At 40.2% G+C, this 14,378-nt stretch overlaps 1 protein-coding gene across 4 annotated transcripts in view; it reads left to right on the top strand.

The window, feature by feature from the left end:
* kif13a (kinesin family member 13A) overlaps positions 1 to 13,870 on the top strand; it is a 73,921-nt gene extending 60,051 nt beyond the window's left edge. For 3 of the 4 annotated variants that reach the window (XM_038269454.1, XM_038269453.1, XM_038269452.1), the window contains 14 exons: positions 618 to 717; positions 803 to 929; positions 1,008 to 1,063; positions 1,146 to 1,270; positions 3,053 to 3,229; positions 3,310 to 3,402; positions 3,528 to 3,680; positions 5,675 to 5,752; positions 5,843 to 5,896; positions 6,356 to 6,443; positions 6,524 to 6,675; positions 8,087 to 8,233; positions 10,263 to 11,448; positions 12,516 to 13,870. In XM_038269454.1, the coding sequence (XP_038125382.1) occupies positions 618 to 717; positions 803 to 929; positions 1,008 to 1,063; positions 1,146 to 1,270; positions 3,053 to 3,229; positions 3,310 to 3,402; positions 3,528 to 3,680; positions 5,675 to 5,752; positions 5,843 to 5,896; positions 6,356 to 6,443; positions 6,524 to 6,675; positions 8,087 to 8,233; positions 10,263 to 11,448; positions 12,516 to 12,649 (2,670 nt within the window). In that variant the 3' untranslated portion in view covers positions 12,650 to 13,870. The remainder of the gene's footprint in view (positions 1 to 617; positions 718 to 802; positions 930 to 1,007; positions 1,064 to 1,145; positions 1,271 to 3,052; positions 3,230 to 3,309; positions 3,403 to 3,527; positions 3,681 to 5,674; positions 5,753 to 5,842; positions 5,897 to 6,355; positions 6,444 to 6,523; positions 6,676 to 8,086; positions 8,234 to 10,262; positions 11,449 to 12,515) is intronic. The other variant, XM_038269455.1, reaches the window with a different exon arrangement.
* Positions 13,871 to 14,378: the final 508 nt, after the last annotated feature.

Raw genomic sequence — 14,378 nt, 5'->3', positions numbered from 1 at the left:
ACCAATCACAGCCAGAGGAGCGTCTGATGGAGTGTCAATCACAGCTCACACAGATGCTGTGAGAGGGGTGGAGCTTGGAGGTGGGGCATGAGTGAAGCAGAGAGGGTGGGGGAGTGGAGTGAAACCTGTTTTTCTTCAAATTTTCAGTCGAAGTCTGCTCTCTTCTCAATGTTACAGACTGCAGCTTTAAAGCTAAAGAGCAACCCTAAACATAGAGCCAGAGCTTTGTTGTGTTTCTTTAGGTTAAAGTATGTTCATGTGTTGGAATGGCCTAAACTCTGAACCTAAAGCCAATCCTAAATCAGTCAGTCATCAACAGGCACTCTCCCTCCAATCTGACTGAACTTGAGCTTTATTTTAAAGCTTAAGTTTAAAATGAAGCAAGAATTTCAGTTTCTAGATGTGTGAAGCTTTTAGAAACCCCATACCTTTATAGGCTTTTAATCCTAACAACCAGCTTTTAGAAAACATATCTCTTAGTTCTCAGTTTTTTAATAAAAACAAAGGTAGCTTCTTATATACTATAAAACTGAGACCTGCAAACATCCACCACACCCTGGGCTCCATCTGCTTCATTTAGCCAAGTGGAATTGATTCTGGTCTCTGTCTGGTTCCAGGAGGAAGATCTGAACTGCGTGAGAGAGCGCTGGTCAGAGGCATTGATCAAACGCAGGGAGTATCTTGATGAGCAAATCAAGAAAATCATCAACAAACATGGTAAGTTTGGGGACATGAAGGGAAGCAATCAGTGCTGCTTTGATTGAGACTGTTTATGATTTGGTTGTTTTGTTTTTGTTTGTAGAAAAGTCAGAGGAGGATATGGAGAGGGAAGCACGGCTGGTGGAGCAGTGGGTTGGCCTGACTGAGGAGAGGAATGCGGTGCTGGTGCCTGCAGCAGGCAGTGGCATCCCTGGAGCTCCTGCAGACTGGTGAGAGAGAAAAACAAACGCTTACACACTATTATCCTTTGACTTTTCCAACCATTAACTATATTAATCTGGATATAGGATCCCACCTGCAGGGATGGAGGCTCACATTCCTGTCCTCTTCCTTGATTTAAATGGTCAGTGAGGCCAAATATAACACTTGATTCACAATATCCTCTTTGGCTTTCGAAATTCAAACAGCTTTTTTTATGGTTCCAGCGGATAATCTGACAGTTAATGAGCAGCAGACCGGGCCACACACTGCTGGTGTTAACTCTATCCTGCCCAAAGAGCATGGCAGCCAGTTTTTCTATCTGCCGATCATCAGGCACAGCCATGAGGAGGTGAGCAAAGACTGTACTGCCCTCTGCTGGCTCAAATCAGGGTAATATACAGGTGCTGGTCATAAAATTAGAATATCATGAAAAAGTAGATTGATTTCAGTAATTCCATTTAAAAAGTGAAACTTGTATATTATATTCATACATTACATACAAACTCATATATTTCAGATGTTTATTTTGTTTAATTTTGATGATTACAAATGACAACAAATGAAAATCTCAAATTTATCATATCAGAAAATTAGAATATTGTGAAAAGGTTCAAAATTGATGGCCCCTGGTGCCACACTCTAATCAGCTAATTAACTCAAACCACCTGCAAAAGCCTTTAAATGGTCTTTCAGTCTAGTTCTATAGGCTACACAATCATGGGGAAGACTGCTGACTTGACAGTTGTCCAAAAGACGACCATCGACACCTTGCACAAGGAGGGCAAGACACAAAAGGTCATCGCTAAAGAGGCTGGCTGTTCACAGAGCTCAGTGTCCAAGCACATTAATAGAGAGGCGAAGGGAAGGAAAAGATGTGGTCGAAAAAAGTGTACAAGCAAGAGAGATAACCGCACCCTGGAGAGGATTGTGAAACAAAACCCATTCAAAAATGTGGGGGAGATTCACAAAGAGTGGACTGCAGCTGGAGTGAGTGCTTCAAGAACCACCACACACAGACGTATGAAAGACATGGGTTTCTGCTGTCGCATTCCTTGTGTCAAGCCACTCTTGAACCACAGACAGCGTCAGAAGCGTCTTGCCTGGGCTAAAGAGAAACAGGACTGGACTGCTGGTGAGTGGTCCAAAGTCATGTTCTCTGATGAAAGTAAATTTTGCATTTCCTTTGGAAATCAAGGTCCCAGAGTCTGGAGGAAAAAAAGAGAGGCACTTCATCCACGTTGCTTGAAGTCCAGTGTAAAGTTTCCACAGTCAGTGATGGTTTGGGGTGCCATGTCATCTGCTGGTGTTGGTCCATTGTGTTTTCTGAGGTCCAGGGTCAACGCAGCCACATACCAGGAAGTTTTAGAGCACTTCATGCTTCCTGCAGCTGACCAACTTTTTGGAGATGCAGATTTCATTTTCCAACAGGACTTGGCACCTGCACACAGTGCCAAAGCTACCAGTACCTGGTTGAAGGACCATGGTATCCCTGTTCTTAATTGGCCAGCAAACTCTCCTGACCTTAACCCCATAGAAAATCTATGGGGTATTGTGAAGAAGAAGATGCAATACACCAGGACCAACAATTCAGAAGAGCTAAAAGCCACTATTAGAGCAACCTGGGCTATCATAACACCTGAGCAGTGCCACAGACTGATCGACTCCATGCCACGCCGCATTGCTGCAGTAATACAGGCCAAAGGAGGCCCAACTAAATACTGAGTGCTGTACATGCTCATACTTTTCATGTTCATACTTTTCAGTTGGCCAACATTTCTATAAATCCTTTGTTTTTATTGGTCTTCAGTAATATTCTAATTTTCTGATATGATGAATTTGAGATTTTCATTTGTTGTCATTTGTAATCATCAAAATTAAACAAAATAAACATCTGAAATATATGAGTTTGTATGTAATGTATGAATATAATATACAAGTTTCACTTTTTAAATGGAATTACTGAAATCAATCTACTTTTTCATGATATTCTAATTTTATGACCAGCACCTGTAGTTCTGTAACTAAGCCTCTGTGCCCTTGGTAGAGATGGAGGAAAGGTTATTTTTACAGCTTCTGTCTCTGTAAATGACTGTGAAGTTGCATGAATGACGCAGCCACTGTAATCCGCCAGGTCCTGGCTGTTTGCTCCTGGGACTCGTCCATTCACGACTCTGTGCACCTCAACCGAGTCACGTCCCCCAACGAGCGCATCTACCTGATCTTAAAAGCCACCGTGCAACTCAGCCATCCGGCCTCCATGGAACTGGTCGTCCGCAAGAGGATTGCGGTCAACATCTACAACAAGCAGGTTAGTGCTGGAATGGATGGGGAACTTAGAGGCTTAGAGCAACGTGCCGTTCTTTACGCTTTTGTTTTTCTTCCCCCCAGAGTTTCACTCAGAGCCTCAAAAGGAGGATGTCTCTAAAGAACACGCTCTACTCATGTGGTGTGATTTATGAGATTGTTTCCAACGTACCAAAGGTACAGTTCATCATTTTATACAAATATCTTAAAAAAAAAAAAAAACAGATTCATCAACGTATTTTAAAGGTTAGGGCTCAGGGTTTTTTATCTTTATCAGTTTTTTCTCTCATCTGTCTTTCCAGGCATCAGAAGAGCCAGAGGAGAGGGAGACCTTAGCTCTAATGGCTGCTAGAGGGGACAGCGAAGAAACTCAGGATGGAGAAACATACATTGAGAAATACACCAGAGGGGTGCTGGAAGTGGAGAATATTTTGAGTTTGGAGAGGCTAAGACAGGTATCTGACAAAATGAACATAAGTCCAACCGGCTGAAAGCAGGTTTGAGCTAACTCACTGCTGTGCATCTAGTAAGCATTGGTTTAAAGTCTTTGTAATGTAGCCACAGATTTGGTTTGGTCATTGGCTGTATAACGCATAGAAATAGGGATTTTTGCCCCTCCTGCTGCACACTGCTGATCAGCTGGCTGAAATCGTGCTTCTTTCTCCACCTCACAACAAAGAACACTTCTTTTTTAGGTTTACTTTTTTCTCAGCAGAAAAGTTTTGAAATGTACACAAAATATGAATTTTGTTTAGATTTTTGTGTAAAGGCCAGATACTTTATTGTATTATATTCTTTATTAGAGTCCTATACTGCTCCACTAATAATGTCTAGTTGGTAAGGGTCATATTAGTCTAAACTGCTTTTGCCTGACTGTCATGAGCGGAGGACAGATGGACCCAGTATTCAAAGAGAGACAGTCAGTAGGAAAGTTCAAACGTTTATTAAATAAAACAAAACAAAAGCAGGGCTGTGGCTCGCAGACATTGACGGCAGGGGGGCGGGGCACCGCCCAATCTCAGACACTCTGTAGTGGGGAAAAACCAAGGTAAGTGACCACGACCATCTGACAGAAGATTCTGAGTTGGTCACTTACCTGGTTTAACAGTCCAGACCAAGAATGTCCCAAGTGCTGCAGTTCCAGAGGACATGCTGGAAGCCGATCCTGGTCAGGGGTCCAGAACAGACATAAACCGGCAGGATCCAGATCAGGCAGGAACAGAAACAGGTGGCAGGATCCAGACTTCCAGGCCTCCACAGGCTCCCAGGAGGGTTCAGAGTCAGACTGGGACCAGAAGCATGACCAGGTGGTCACGCACAGGAGCAGACAGGATCAGGTGCAGATGAGCAGGCTCAGTGGAAGAGGGTAGCCGAGACAGGACTTAGGAACTGGAACTTGATGCGGGACTTTAAACTGGTCTCCTCCCTGGAGCCAGGCTTACTGGATAAAAACTGAACCTCCCCACATATTGAGCCAAAACCCAGAGGACTCCGCGGTGGAGGAACAGTGGACGATCAGGAGACGAGACAAACACAAAAACCCTCTTTCCACTGGCAGCTAGGATCCAGGACATGAACCATGAACTAAAACTGAACAGACAGACTAACAGCAAGACAAGTAATGATCTGGCACTGAATGCTCAGGCTGAACTGAATTTAAACCAGAGGAAACAGGTGAGGGGAATAAATTGTAATTGAGGCAGGGAGAGAAAACGGCAGGTGAGAGGAATTACTAATTAGGGAGGAGCAAACAGGCCAGATCATGACAGACTGCAGTTGCTAAAACTTATTAACTAGATTGTAAACTCCTTAATTCTGGCTTTGTTACTTAGTACTGTTATATGAAAAACAACATATATTTAGTGTTATTTGTAAATGTTATTCTACAAACTGCTTCCAATTACTGTGGTTCTACTCCTGTTTGTTTCTTTAAGACGTATGAAAATTAATGGCTAATGACCTCTAGTCAAATTAAAATGTTACCTTTCTGCTGGTAGATTTTATAAATTTGAGTCATGGAACCACATCTGGTTACAATGGCCTCTTAGCAGACTGTAGGAAACTACTCAGCCAACAGTGGGTTTGAAACATCCTCCAGAAGGACCTGGATTGATGTGTTAACAGTGGAAATTCCTTTTGTAATCAGCAAAGAAATGACCACAGAACAAAAGTATGGAACGACAAAGTGGCGCAATGTTCAGATATTTTCTCTTCTGCCTAACCTCATAACCTGTCTAACTGTAACCAAAATAATAAAGTTAAATGATTGGCTTTTCAGCAATATTTAGACATTACAAGATCTCTGCTATAAGATCTCTGTTTTTAGATCTTACCAAAATATTTGTCTGAGAAAGTTAAGTCACATTTAAAGTGTAATTCTATATATTTGTGTTCCTGTCCACCTGAAACTATTCACTACAGATAGATCTGTCCTGGTGTTTCTCTGCAGGCTGTGACTGTGAAGGAAGCACTTGCTGCTAAGGGGAGACATTTGAGAAGGAGTGCAAGCACACCAAGTGTACAGCATGTAATTAACACAACTTTTTTCAGCTGAACAAATACATTTTACAGTTTGAACATAAAGTTGCTGAAAACGATTTTTTTTTTCCCCCCTCAGTCTTCGTGCAGTAAAATTGACCTGACTGAGGACGAAGATGGCAAGACTCATCAGGCATGGTTTTATCTAATCTAATGACACTTTCTATCATTTTATTACGAAAAACCCCAGTTTAGAAATTTTTAAACATATTTTTTAATTACTATTGATAAAAATAAACCCAAAGTATGCTACTATTACTAGAACCTCAATATAGTTTTTGTTCTCCACCTCTTTTTTCTTGTAAAATGATTAAAGCTGTACTGAAATGCACCTTTTTTTTACCTGAATGCTTTTAATAATTCCTTGTTTTTTCAGAATCAGAATCAGAAATACTTTAATAATCCCAGAGGGAAATTACTTTTGTTACACGCTCCAGTTACAGTTTTATATATACATATACACATCCAACTACACAAGATGATAAAGATAAGAAAAAATATATATAAAATATATACACTTTTCCAAGGGAACAGAATATGTTTAGATTTCTTAACCTCACGCAGCTTTCTGAGACTCTATATTGTTGAATAGGAGCCTTGTGATCAAGTGGACATCGCTTCCTGCAATCCTCAAAACGGCTCAGTTTGTACCACACCCATCAAAAACAATCAAAACCCAGGTAAGGCAGAGCACAGTCAGATACATCAAATTGATCAGGTTTTGACAATGTAGAGGTTACCTCTAAATGTTCCCACACAGGATCAGGCCCTGAGAGTTCCACCTTTTTCAGCGGCAGCCCCTTCAAGGTCCTTTCCCCTCAGCCGCCTAAATTCCTCAAGTCTTTGCTTCCTGTCAAAGAGGAGAACAAGGCAAAGAAAGCCCTGGAGGCTCGGCCGCTGCTGGGACTAGAGGTATAGAGGACTGAATTCAGTCTGTGTATATTTTTTTTTCTTTTGTTTCTTTTAAGGTTCATTTCTTATGTTTTTTCACTGTTTTCTCGGAGCATTGACTCTTCCTCACCTCCATATTTCCTGGTGTTGTCATTCCTAAACTATACATTGGACCATATATTCCATTAAATGCCATTTTCAAACTGGTTTAATACAGTGCACTTAAATTGACATAAGCCTGCTGCCTTCAGAGTTGTTTTTGACAACTTGTGTTCACTACTTTTTCTTCTCTATGTGACTGCTCTTATCAATTAATATAACCATTATTTCTATTAGTAAAGTGTCCTAAATGAGGTTTTAGTACTTTAACTTACTGTACAGTCAGTAGTACAAGAGTAAGTTGGCTGAATTGTAATCCTAAGTCTAAACTTTGGAATCTATCATTTGCAATAATAAAAGCAGTTCTTTCAAAGAGTCAGCTTTTTTGTAAGCTGATAAATAGATCTGTAGGTTTTTCTGAAACTCTTTCTTAGAATTTCTTTGGACTTTGCCTGGTAAACCATTCACTTCCTACTAAGTTAGTATGTTTTTTTTTTTCAGAGGGGTTTATAGCAAGGAGTTTCGTTGTCAAAGATAAAGCCTTGTTTGAAGCAGCCATTTTTTTAATGCTTTTTTTAGGCACTGACATAACATCTGTATTTCAGAAACATCTTGGTCCTTAAACAATATATATCTATAGAACACCTGCATAGCAGTGATATGCATCTATAAAACATATTTAACATTTGCTAAAATGGAAGCAGGTTTAATATAAACAATAAGGGGCCTAAAATAGAGCTTTGTTGCAGACAAAGGAGTGCTAAAGAAAATAATCATTCAGAAAAATATGGAGAGAGCTATTCCTAAACAGACCAGTAGACCTTGTATCTAACTATGATGCCATATTGTGCAGTTTGGTATAGAGATGGATAAGAAAAATAAAAAAATACCTTTGTGACAGGTTTGCTATAAACAAACCGTCTATAAGTCAACATCTCATTAATGATACAACACTTTTTCACATACTTGGATTTGGACCTTTTAAAAGATCCACATTCATTGTCCCAATAAGCAAAAACCCATTTGCCAGAAAATGGCCAAATATTGGAGTGAAGTTAAAATCAGCCAAAGTCCAAAGACCAAACATGTTGATTAATAATCGTATTTTGGAGGGAAAAACAACAAATGAAACACTTAAAACTTAACATTTTTCAGCATGTTGCATGATCAGCACAGTTAAAAGGTTGCACTCTTCTAATTTGGGGCACACCAAGCACCGTCTTTGTGAAATATTAAACAGCTCGGCACTAACTGTGTAACCAGCCTGCACAGCTCCATGCATGTTGTCGTGTGTGAGTGTGAAGTGTGTGCTGTTGTTTTGACTCATCTGCAGAGCATGCGCTCATGTGTGGACAGCCCTGCACTGCTCCCCTCTTCCTGCTCCTGGCCCCGACCCAGGGCAGGCAGTGAGGGCCACTGCAAGCGTTCCACCCCCACTGCCACCAGCAGGCAGCTCAGCCGCACACAGTCACTCACTGCTGTAAGTGCTACACCTTAAAACATACATACAGAAACAGCACTTTGTGACATGTCTCACTTACTAATAACTGCAATGGCATCAGACTGTGTTCTTTGATTTAAGAGCCTCGGCTGCTCCATGAATTGCTGGGTCTTTGCATGAGTCATTGTGTCATCTATGAGTCACACAACTCTAGAAAAGTTTTGGATGTCTGACCAGAAAACATAATTTCCAGCCCTGAGGGGAGCATGAGGCTAAATTTACTAAAAAATAAAAGATTGCTTATTTCAAAAAATGCTTAAAAATCAGTCTATCTGAAATTTAAAAAAACTAATAATCTGTCATCCTTTTATAGTTTTACATGTATTCTGTATCGATCGACTGAAAAATAAACATATCTTTGTTTTTAAAGGAGAGATGACATTAAATCCGATTCAGTATTCTGGGGTTTATACTTTTCATTAATTATAGCAAATAAATCTAAATCTTATATAGGTGTCCCATTGGTATTTTTATTTTTATTTTCCGAAAAATTTATTATTCTACAGGTATCAGTTGGGACCAGGGTAGAAAAAGTTATCTCTGGATTTTATGCCATTTCTCATGACACTGCAAAAGCTGTCATCAAATTTGGGCTTGAGGGCAACAGGGACCGTATAAAATTTTTATTTCTCCCAAAAATAGCTGAAAAACCAAGCCTTAAGAATCTGCAGATATTTCCAACAAATTGACATTGGTTTCTAGACATGAACACTAGCTTCCATGTTTTTTATAATAATCTCCATGCACCTTGACCAGAGTGATAGGTATTTATTTAATAAAACTCCCCTATCTGCTCAGAATCTCCCAAAATTTAGTTTGTTTTGGTTGGATAAACCCTACCTTCAGTTTTACCCACAACTCAAAATGTTAGGGAATCATTCTATTTTCTGACAAATTTCTTAAAAAACGAAGACAAAGAGTACCTAAACAACATAATTTAAAGGGTTCCTTATTTTGTAATAATTAAACTGTGGTAATCAATGTAAGAAAGAGATGAAAGTATTGCTGAGTCTCGCTTTAATCTCCAAAACCTTCCAACTACCCAGTACAGGGAGAAACATAACAGTCAGGTATATTCTCCTCTTTCCTCAGAGCTTTACAATAAAAGCTTACATTCTGCCTTCACAATAAAAGCTTACATTCTGCCTTCACAATAAAAGCTTACATTCTGCCTTCACAATAAAAGCTTACCTTTTGGTGGGAAACAGTACCGATAATATGTGTCCATCGCAAAACTTCAGTTTTGGAGCAATCTGTGGACCTCAGGTTTAGTCTGATATTAAGCAACAAAAACATTTTTGTCTAGAAGTTTGGACAAATACAATCATATTAGATAATTACAGGAAAACACATAATTTCACTTTGTTCATTAACAGTTCATAATAGTGTTTTAAAGCATTTTTCTGTTGATCCTGATTTTCCTCTTGAAGTTTTGAAAAAACAACATTTAGGATAAGTATATTATATCTATAAAATAAAAAATAAACTTAGAAACGTGCTAAAATAGGGAAGTATGTAATACCTGTTCAAAGGTTGTTCTCTTTACAATGTACTTAATCTGATAAATGAGCCTTATCTGAATCCCTATTCTAATTTGTTATAGCAAATGATACAATATTATCATTACTATCAATCATTTTGCGACACAGAGAAAAACAAACAAACACAACTAACAAAACCCAAAACATACATGTATCTGCTGGAAAACAATGGATGAAGATTTATTTGTTGCCAAAAACTGTGTATTTTACACTTGAGCTATTGAAAGGAACGGGGATTTGAACACCAGTCACAGGGTCAATCACATTGTTTCACTTTTCCTGTTTCATATTCACCTCTGTTGGTTTGTGTTTAAAAATCAGAAACACATAAAGGTAGCATGTATCCCACCTCATGTTTATGTTACATCATCCCTTACCATTCCCACTGACTCTTTATTTATTGAGTGATAACAGACTACCTAACAAATTCAAATTAACTGTTTTCTTGCCGCCTCTGTTTTTATCAGCATGACTCTGAAGACGAGGAGACGGACGTGTCTCTGAATCTGAATCAGGGCCCTCTGGACCATGCTTGCTTTCAGAGTTACATTCCAGAGGATTTTGCTAACTTTGAGGTATACAACGCCACTCTGGAGAGCCAGGAAGGGTTTCGCTCTGACTTGAAGGGAAGCCGCTGTGGAGGTGGGAACGGAGACAGGGAGGTGTCGCACAGCCCCACAGCCAGCAGCTGCACCAGCGGCTACTTTTCCCACAGCGATTCCAACGCCACTCTGTCCGACGTGCCTTTCAGCACCAGTGAAAGCTCCGACCACCTGAGCTGCCCTTCCAGAGAGTCCCAGGACCATCCTGGTCGGAGCTCTGCTCAGAGCAGAAGTGGTTCGGCGGGAACCAACGTAGAGCAGCCTCTTTCATCATTTGGTGCTTCTGATCAGCTCATCCATCCAACGTCCTCTCCTGTCACTATTCCTACCTGCACAGAGAAGCAGCACACTGTCTCACTGCCTCATAACTGTATTCTCAGCACCAGCCAGGAGTTTACTGACTTTAAAGGGGCTGATGACAGTATTGGAGATGGCGATTTGGCCCATTTTACAGAGGAATGGGGGCAGGGTGGGTTGGACATTTCTACAAACCACTGCCAGAAGGAACCAGAACATTTAAAAACATGTGACGATGAAAATCAGCACTTATCTGACCCACAAAAGGTAGCTTTCAGTTGCCCTAATTATGAAAACCCTGTGAGTGTTACTGTTTCCTGCTCCAACACAAAAGTACCTTGCACTTCATTGAACACCTCAGTCTCTGCCCCCGTTAGAGGGCTGACTTTTTCCTCGTCCTCCAAAGATCTCTCTGCATCGCTCCCATCCCCAGCATCAACATCTGCAATTAAACCTCCGCCAACGGCTCGAACCCGTGGCCCAGCTCAAAGAGCGGGAGGAGAGCCGCCTATCCAGGAGCCGGCCCAAGGAGATCTGCCTCATGGGAGCCCCTGCCCCAGCCCCAACCCTAGCAGCGCCGAGCCCTCTGGGGACTCCAGCGGAGATGAAAGCACCCCTGTCGCTCAGCTTCCAGATTGGATGGCACCTGGAGAACAGGTGTGGGTAGGAAAGAGGAAAGGAACAGTCTACTATGTAGGAGGAGTGGAGTTTGCAAAGGGGATCTGGATTGGTGTCAAGCTGGATTTGGCCGTGGGTAAGTTTCTGTTTAAAGAGCAAAGGGAATATGTTGAAATGACTGGTAAATATAATATTTAGTGCTTGTTACGTTTAGTATTTTTTAAAGCTGCATGTCCCCATTAAGCACAGAATATCTAGTTTTCACAGGGAATAGAGACCTGTACTAACTCAGCTGTTGTGGCCAGAATCAGACTGTTTTCAGCTCTAATAAAGACGGCAGATCCAATGGCCTAACAGCAAAATTTAAGGAAGAGCTTTTCATCAGCTCTTGAATATGTTGCCATTTTGGATAAAATGTAAAAGTGATCATTTTTGAATTTGGTTTAAAAGAGGTATAGAATAGTTTTCTAAAATATACCATCAACATGTTTTATTTAAGAAATAAACATCAAGGTATGTAAGATTCCCAATGGAAAAGCACTTGGGGTAAGACCACCTTCAAAGTTATTAAGTAGCATCATTATTTTTTTTTTCTAAAATGTTGTACAGCTTAATCTCAGTATTCTTTAGAGCAGGGGTAGGCAAGGTTTTGCATGCGTCCCTTCTTCAACACATCTGAAACAAATTAATGGTTAAAGGCCAGGCCTCTAAAAAAACTTACCAACACTCAATGGAGGTAATCTGACTTTGTGTCTCAGGGCGGCTGTTTCAGGTGGGTTTGGGCAAGGATGCATGCAAAAGCTGCACAACAGTGGCACTTCAGGCCTGACATTGCATACCCCTGCTTTAGAGAAAGCTAAACATTACAAAATGATGAAAGTTTAATGTGATATTCTTATGTAATATCTATCTATCTATCTATCTATCTATCTATCTATCTATCTATCATCTATCTATCTATCTATCTATCTATCTATCTATCTATCTATCTATCTATCTATCTATCTATCTATCTATCGATCTATCTGAAACAATGGTTTCATTGTTGTGCATAAAATCTTTTTAGTATTTTCTCTTATTTATGCTATACATTCAGCATTAAAAAGCAATTGTTTAGTGTCCCAGATGCCGACTTTCATTAATTTTTCTACATATTAGTCCAGGTTCCCTATAGTATTAGTAATAAGCTGTGCTCCCCTCTAGGTAAGCACAATGGGACTGTCCAGGACAGGGTGTATTTCCGCTGTCCCCCGGGCCATGGTGTGTTTGTGAAGCCATCTCGACTCACCAGAGGACCTCCCTCCATGGACACAGAGCCCCAGACTTTCATCAAATAGGACCCAAAGAAGAACCTGATTTCTGGGGAGAAGCAAGGACCCAGAAGGGCCCCCCCTCCCTCACATGCATTGTTCGACTCTGAAAGCTGATTTCTGACCACTCATGTCTCAGAGCCCTTGTGCTCTGTTGGTGTGGATGCTTTGCTAAAAGGCATATCTTACCTGTGCATTTAATGAAGTATTTTGTAGTTGCTGTTCACTAAAAAAAAAGAACAAAATCACTATGCACATATTTGAGTTTTCTATATTGTCATATTTTTATAGAGGGCTCACCTTTTATCTGAAAATATTATCCGCCTAAGTTTTCTTACATTGCTTCTGGAGAATATATGTAATTTATATTGCAGATCGCGCCCCTCTCTGAGGCTTATCATGAAGTGATCTGGGATTTGAAGATTAAGAATGTACTACTGTTTATAAACTTTGATATTTACATCAATATGTCACGTCAGGGCTAACCAAAGAACTACGGTTCCATATCTGCTGTTCAAGTGTTAAGTTGTTTTACTTCTATTATAGCTATACATGGAGATACTCATTACAAATCGACATGTCCAAGTAAAGCTTAGTGCCATATCTGTAGGAGCAATGCCACGTAAATGTATCGTCCTGTTGATGTACTGTAGCACTGTGGAGGAAATAACTCCCCGTTCGGCCTGAGACTGAATGAGGAAAGGTTGCACTGGAAAGGATTCTTGGGAAGCTCACCGACTGTCTTCCGTACAGGACTCATTAAATATTAACCCGACGACTGTTAGTCATCGCTCAGAGGTCCCGATATAAGATACACGCCTTATTGTTATTTGCAAATACCCCTCCCCCCTTCATGACTACTCAGAGAGAAGTATAAAGAGTTTGATACCTGTGAACTGTTTCTGAAGTGTAGAATTCGAGCCCTCCTTTTAATGGAGGATTTGTTGAATAATTAAAAACAACAGGTTGGTTAAGGTAAGAGGATAAGACTTCCTTGAAATTTTTTTTTTTTTTTTTTTTTAAAGGTTTTGTGTCCAGGATAATAAACGAGCTGCAGTTTCACTTAAATAAAACAAACCCAAGACCTTACTTTAAAGAAGAGAACAAAGCTGCTCTCCCTAATAAGGAGTTCTTTATGTAAATGTTTCTGAACATAGTATTTCCGCTATTGTATTGTACAGAATTGTATTTATATTGTATCTTGTTTTAATTGGTACACAGTGTTCTAGAATAGAACATTTCCAATCAGTTTCTGTGTGCTGTCTGCTCATTTCTAACACTGGTGGAGTGAATTGCTTCGTTAGGTTTGGTTTCAGCACTAGGGCTTTATTTCCTATGCAATAATTTTTTTAGGCTCTATGGCCTTTATTTTGTTATTTTTTAAAGTATGTAGACAGGAAAGTGGGTTACAAGAGATGGGAGAGACATCCAGCAAAGGTCAGCAGTGTGCCATTATTTACATGAATATGGAAATGTGTCAGTTTCCTTCTCCATCCAATGATTCTAGGGTCCATCCATCCTGCTGATCATCCATCAATCTATCCAGCCTTAGGATCATTTTAGTTTATGGGATCCAATCATCGTCCAGAATACCATCCAACTGCCAATCCATTTATCTATAATCCTTTCATCTTCCTGTCCATTCATCCTGTGATGATGTCGCCCCAAAGCATGATGCTACTACCTTCAGGCTTAACAGTACAGTCTTCTAGATTTGAAAGCATCATCTTGACTAGTCAGTTATTTAACGCTGTTT

The sequence above is a fragment of the Cyprinodon tularosa genome, unplaced genomic scaffold (genome assembly GCF_016077235.1).
Source record: "Cyprinodon tularosa strain WSP-4 unplaced genomic scaffold, ASM1607723v1 ctg73, whole genome shotgun sequence".
NCBI classification, from domain to species: domain Eukaryota; kingdom Metazoa; phylum Chordata; class Actinopteri; order Cyprinodontiformes; family Cyprinodontidae; genus Cyprinodon; species Cyprinodon tularosa.
This window is presented reverse-complemented; position numbering and strand designations above follow the sequence as displayed.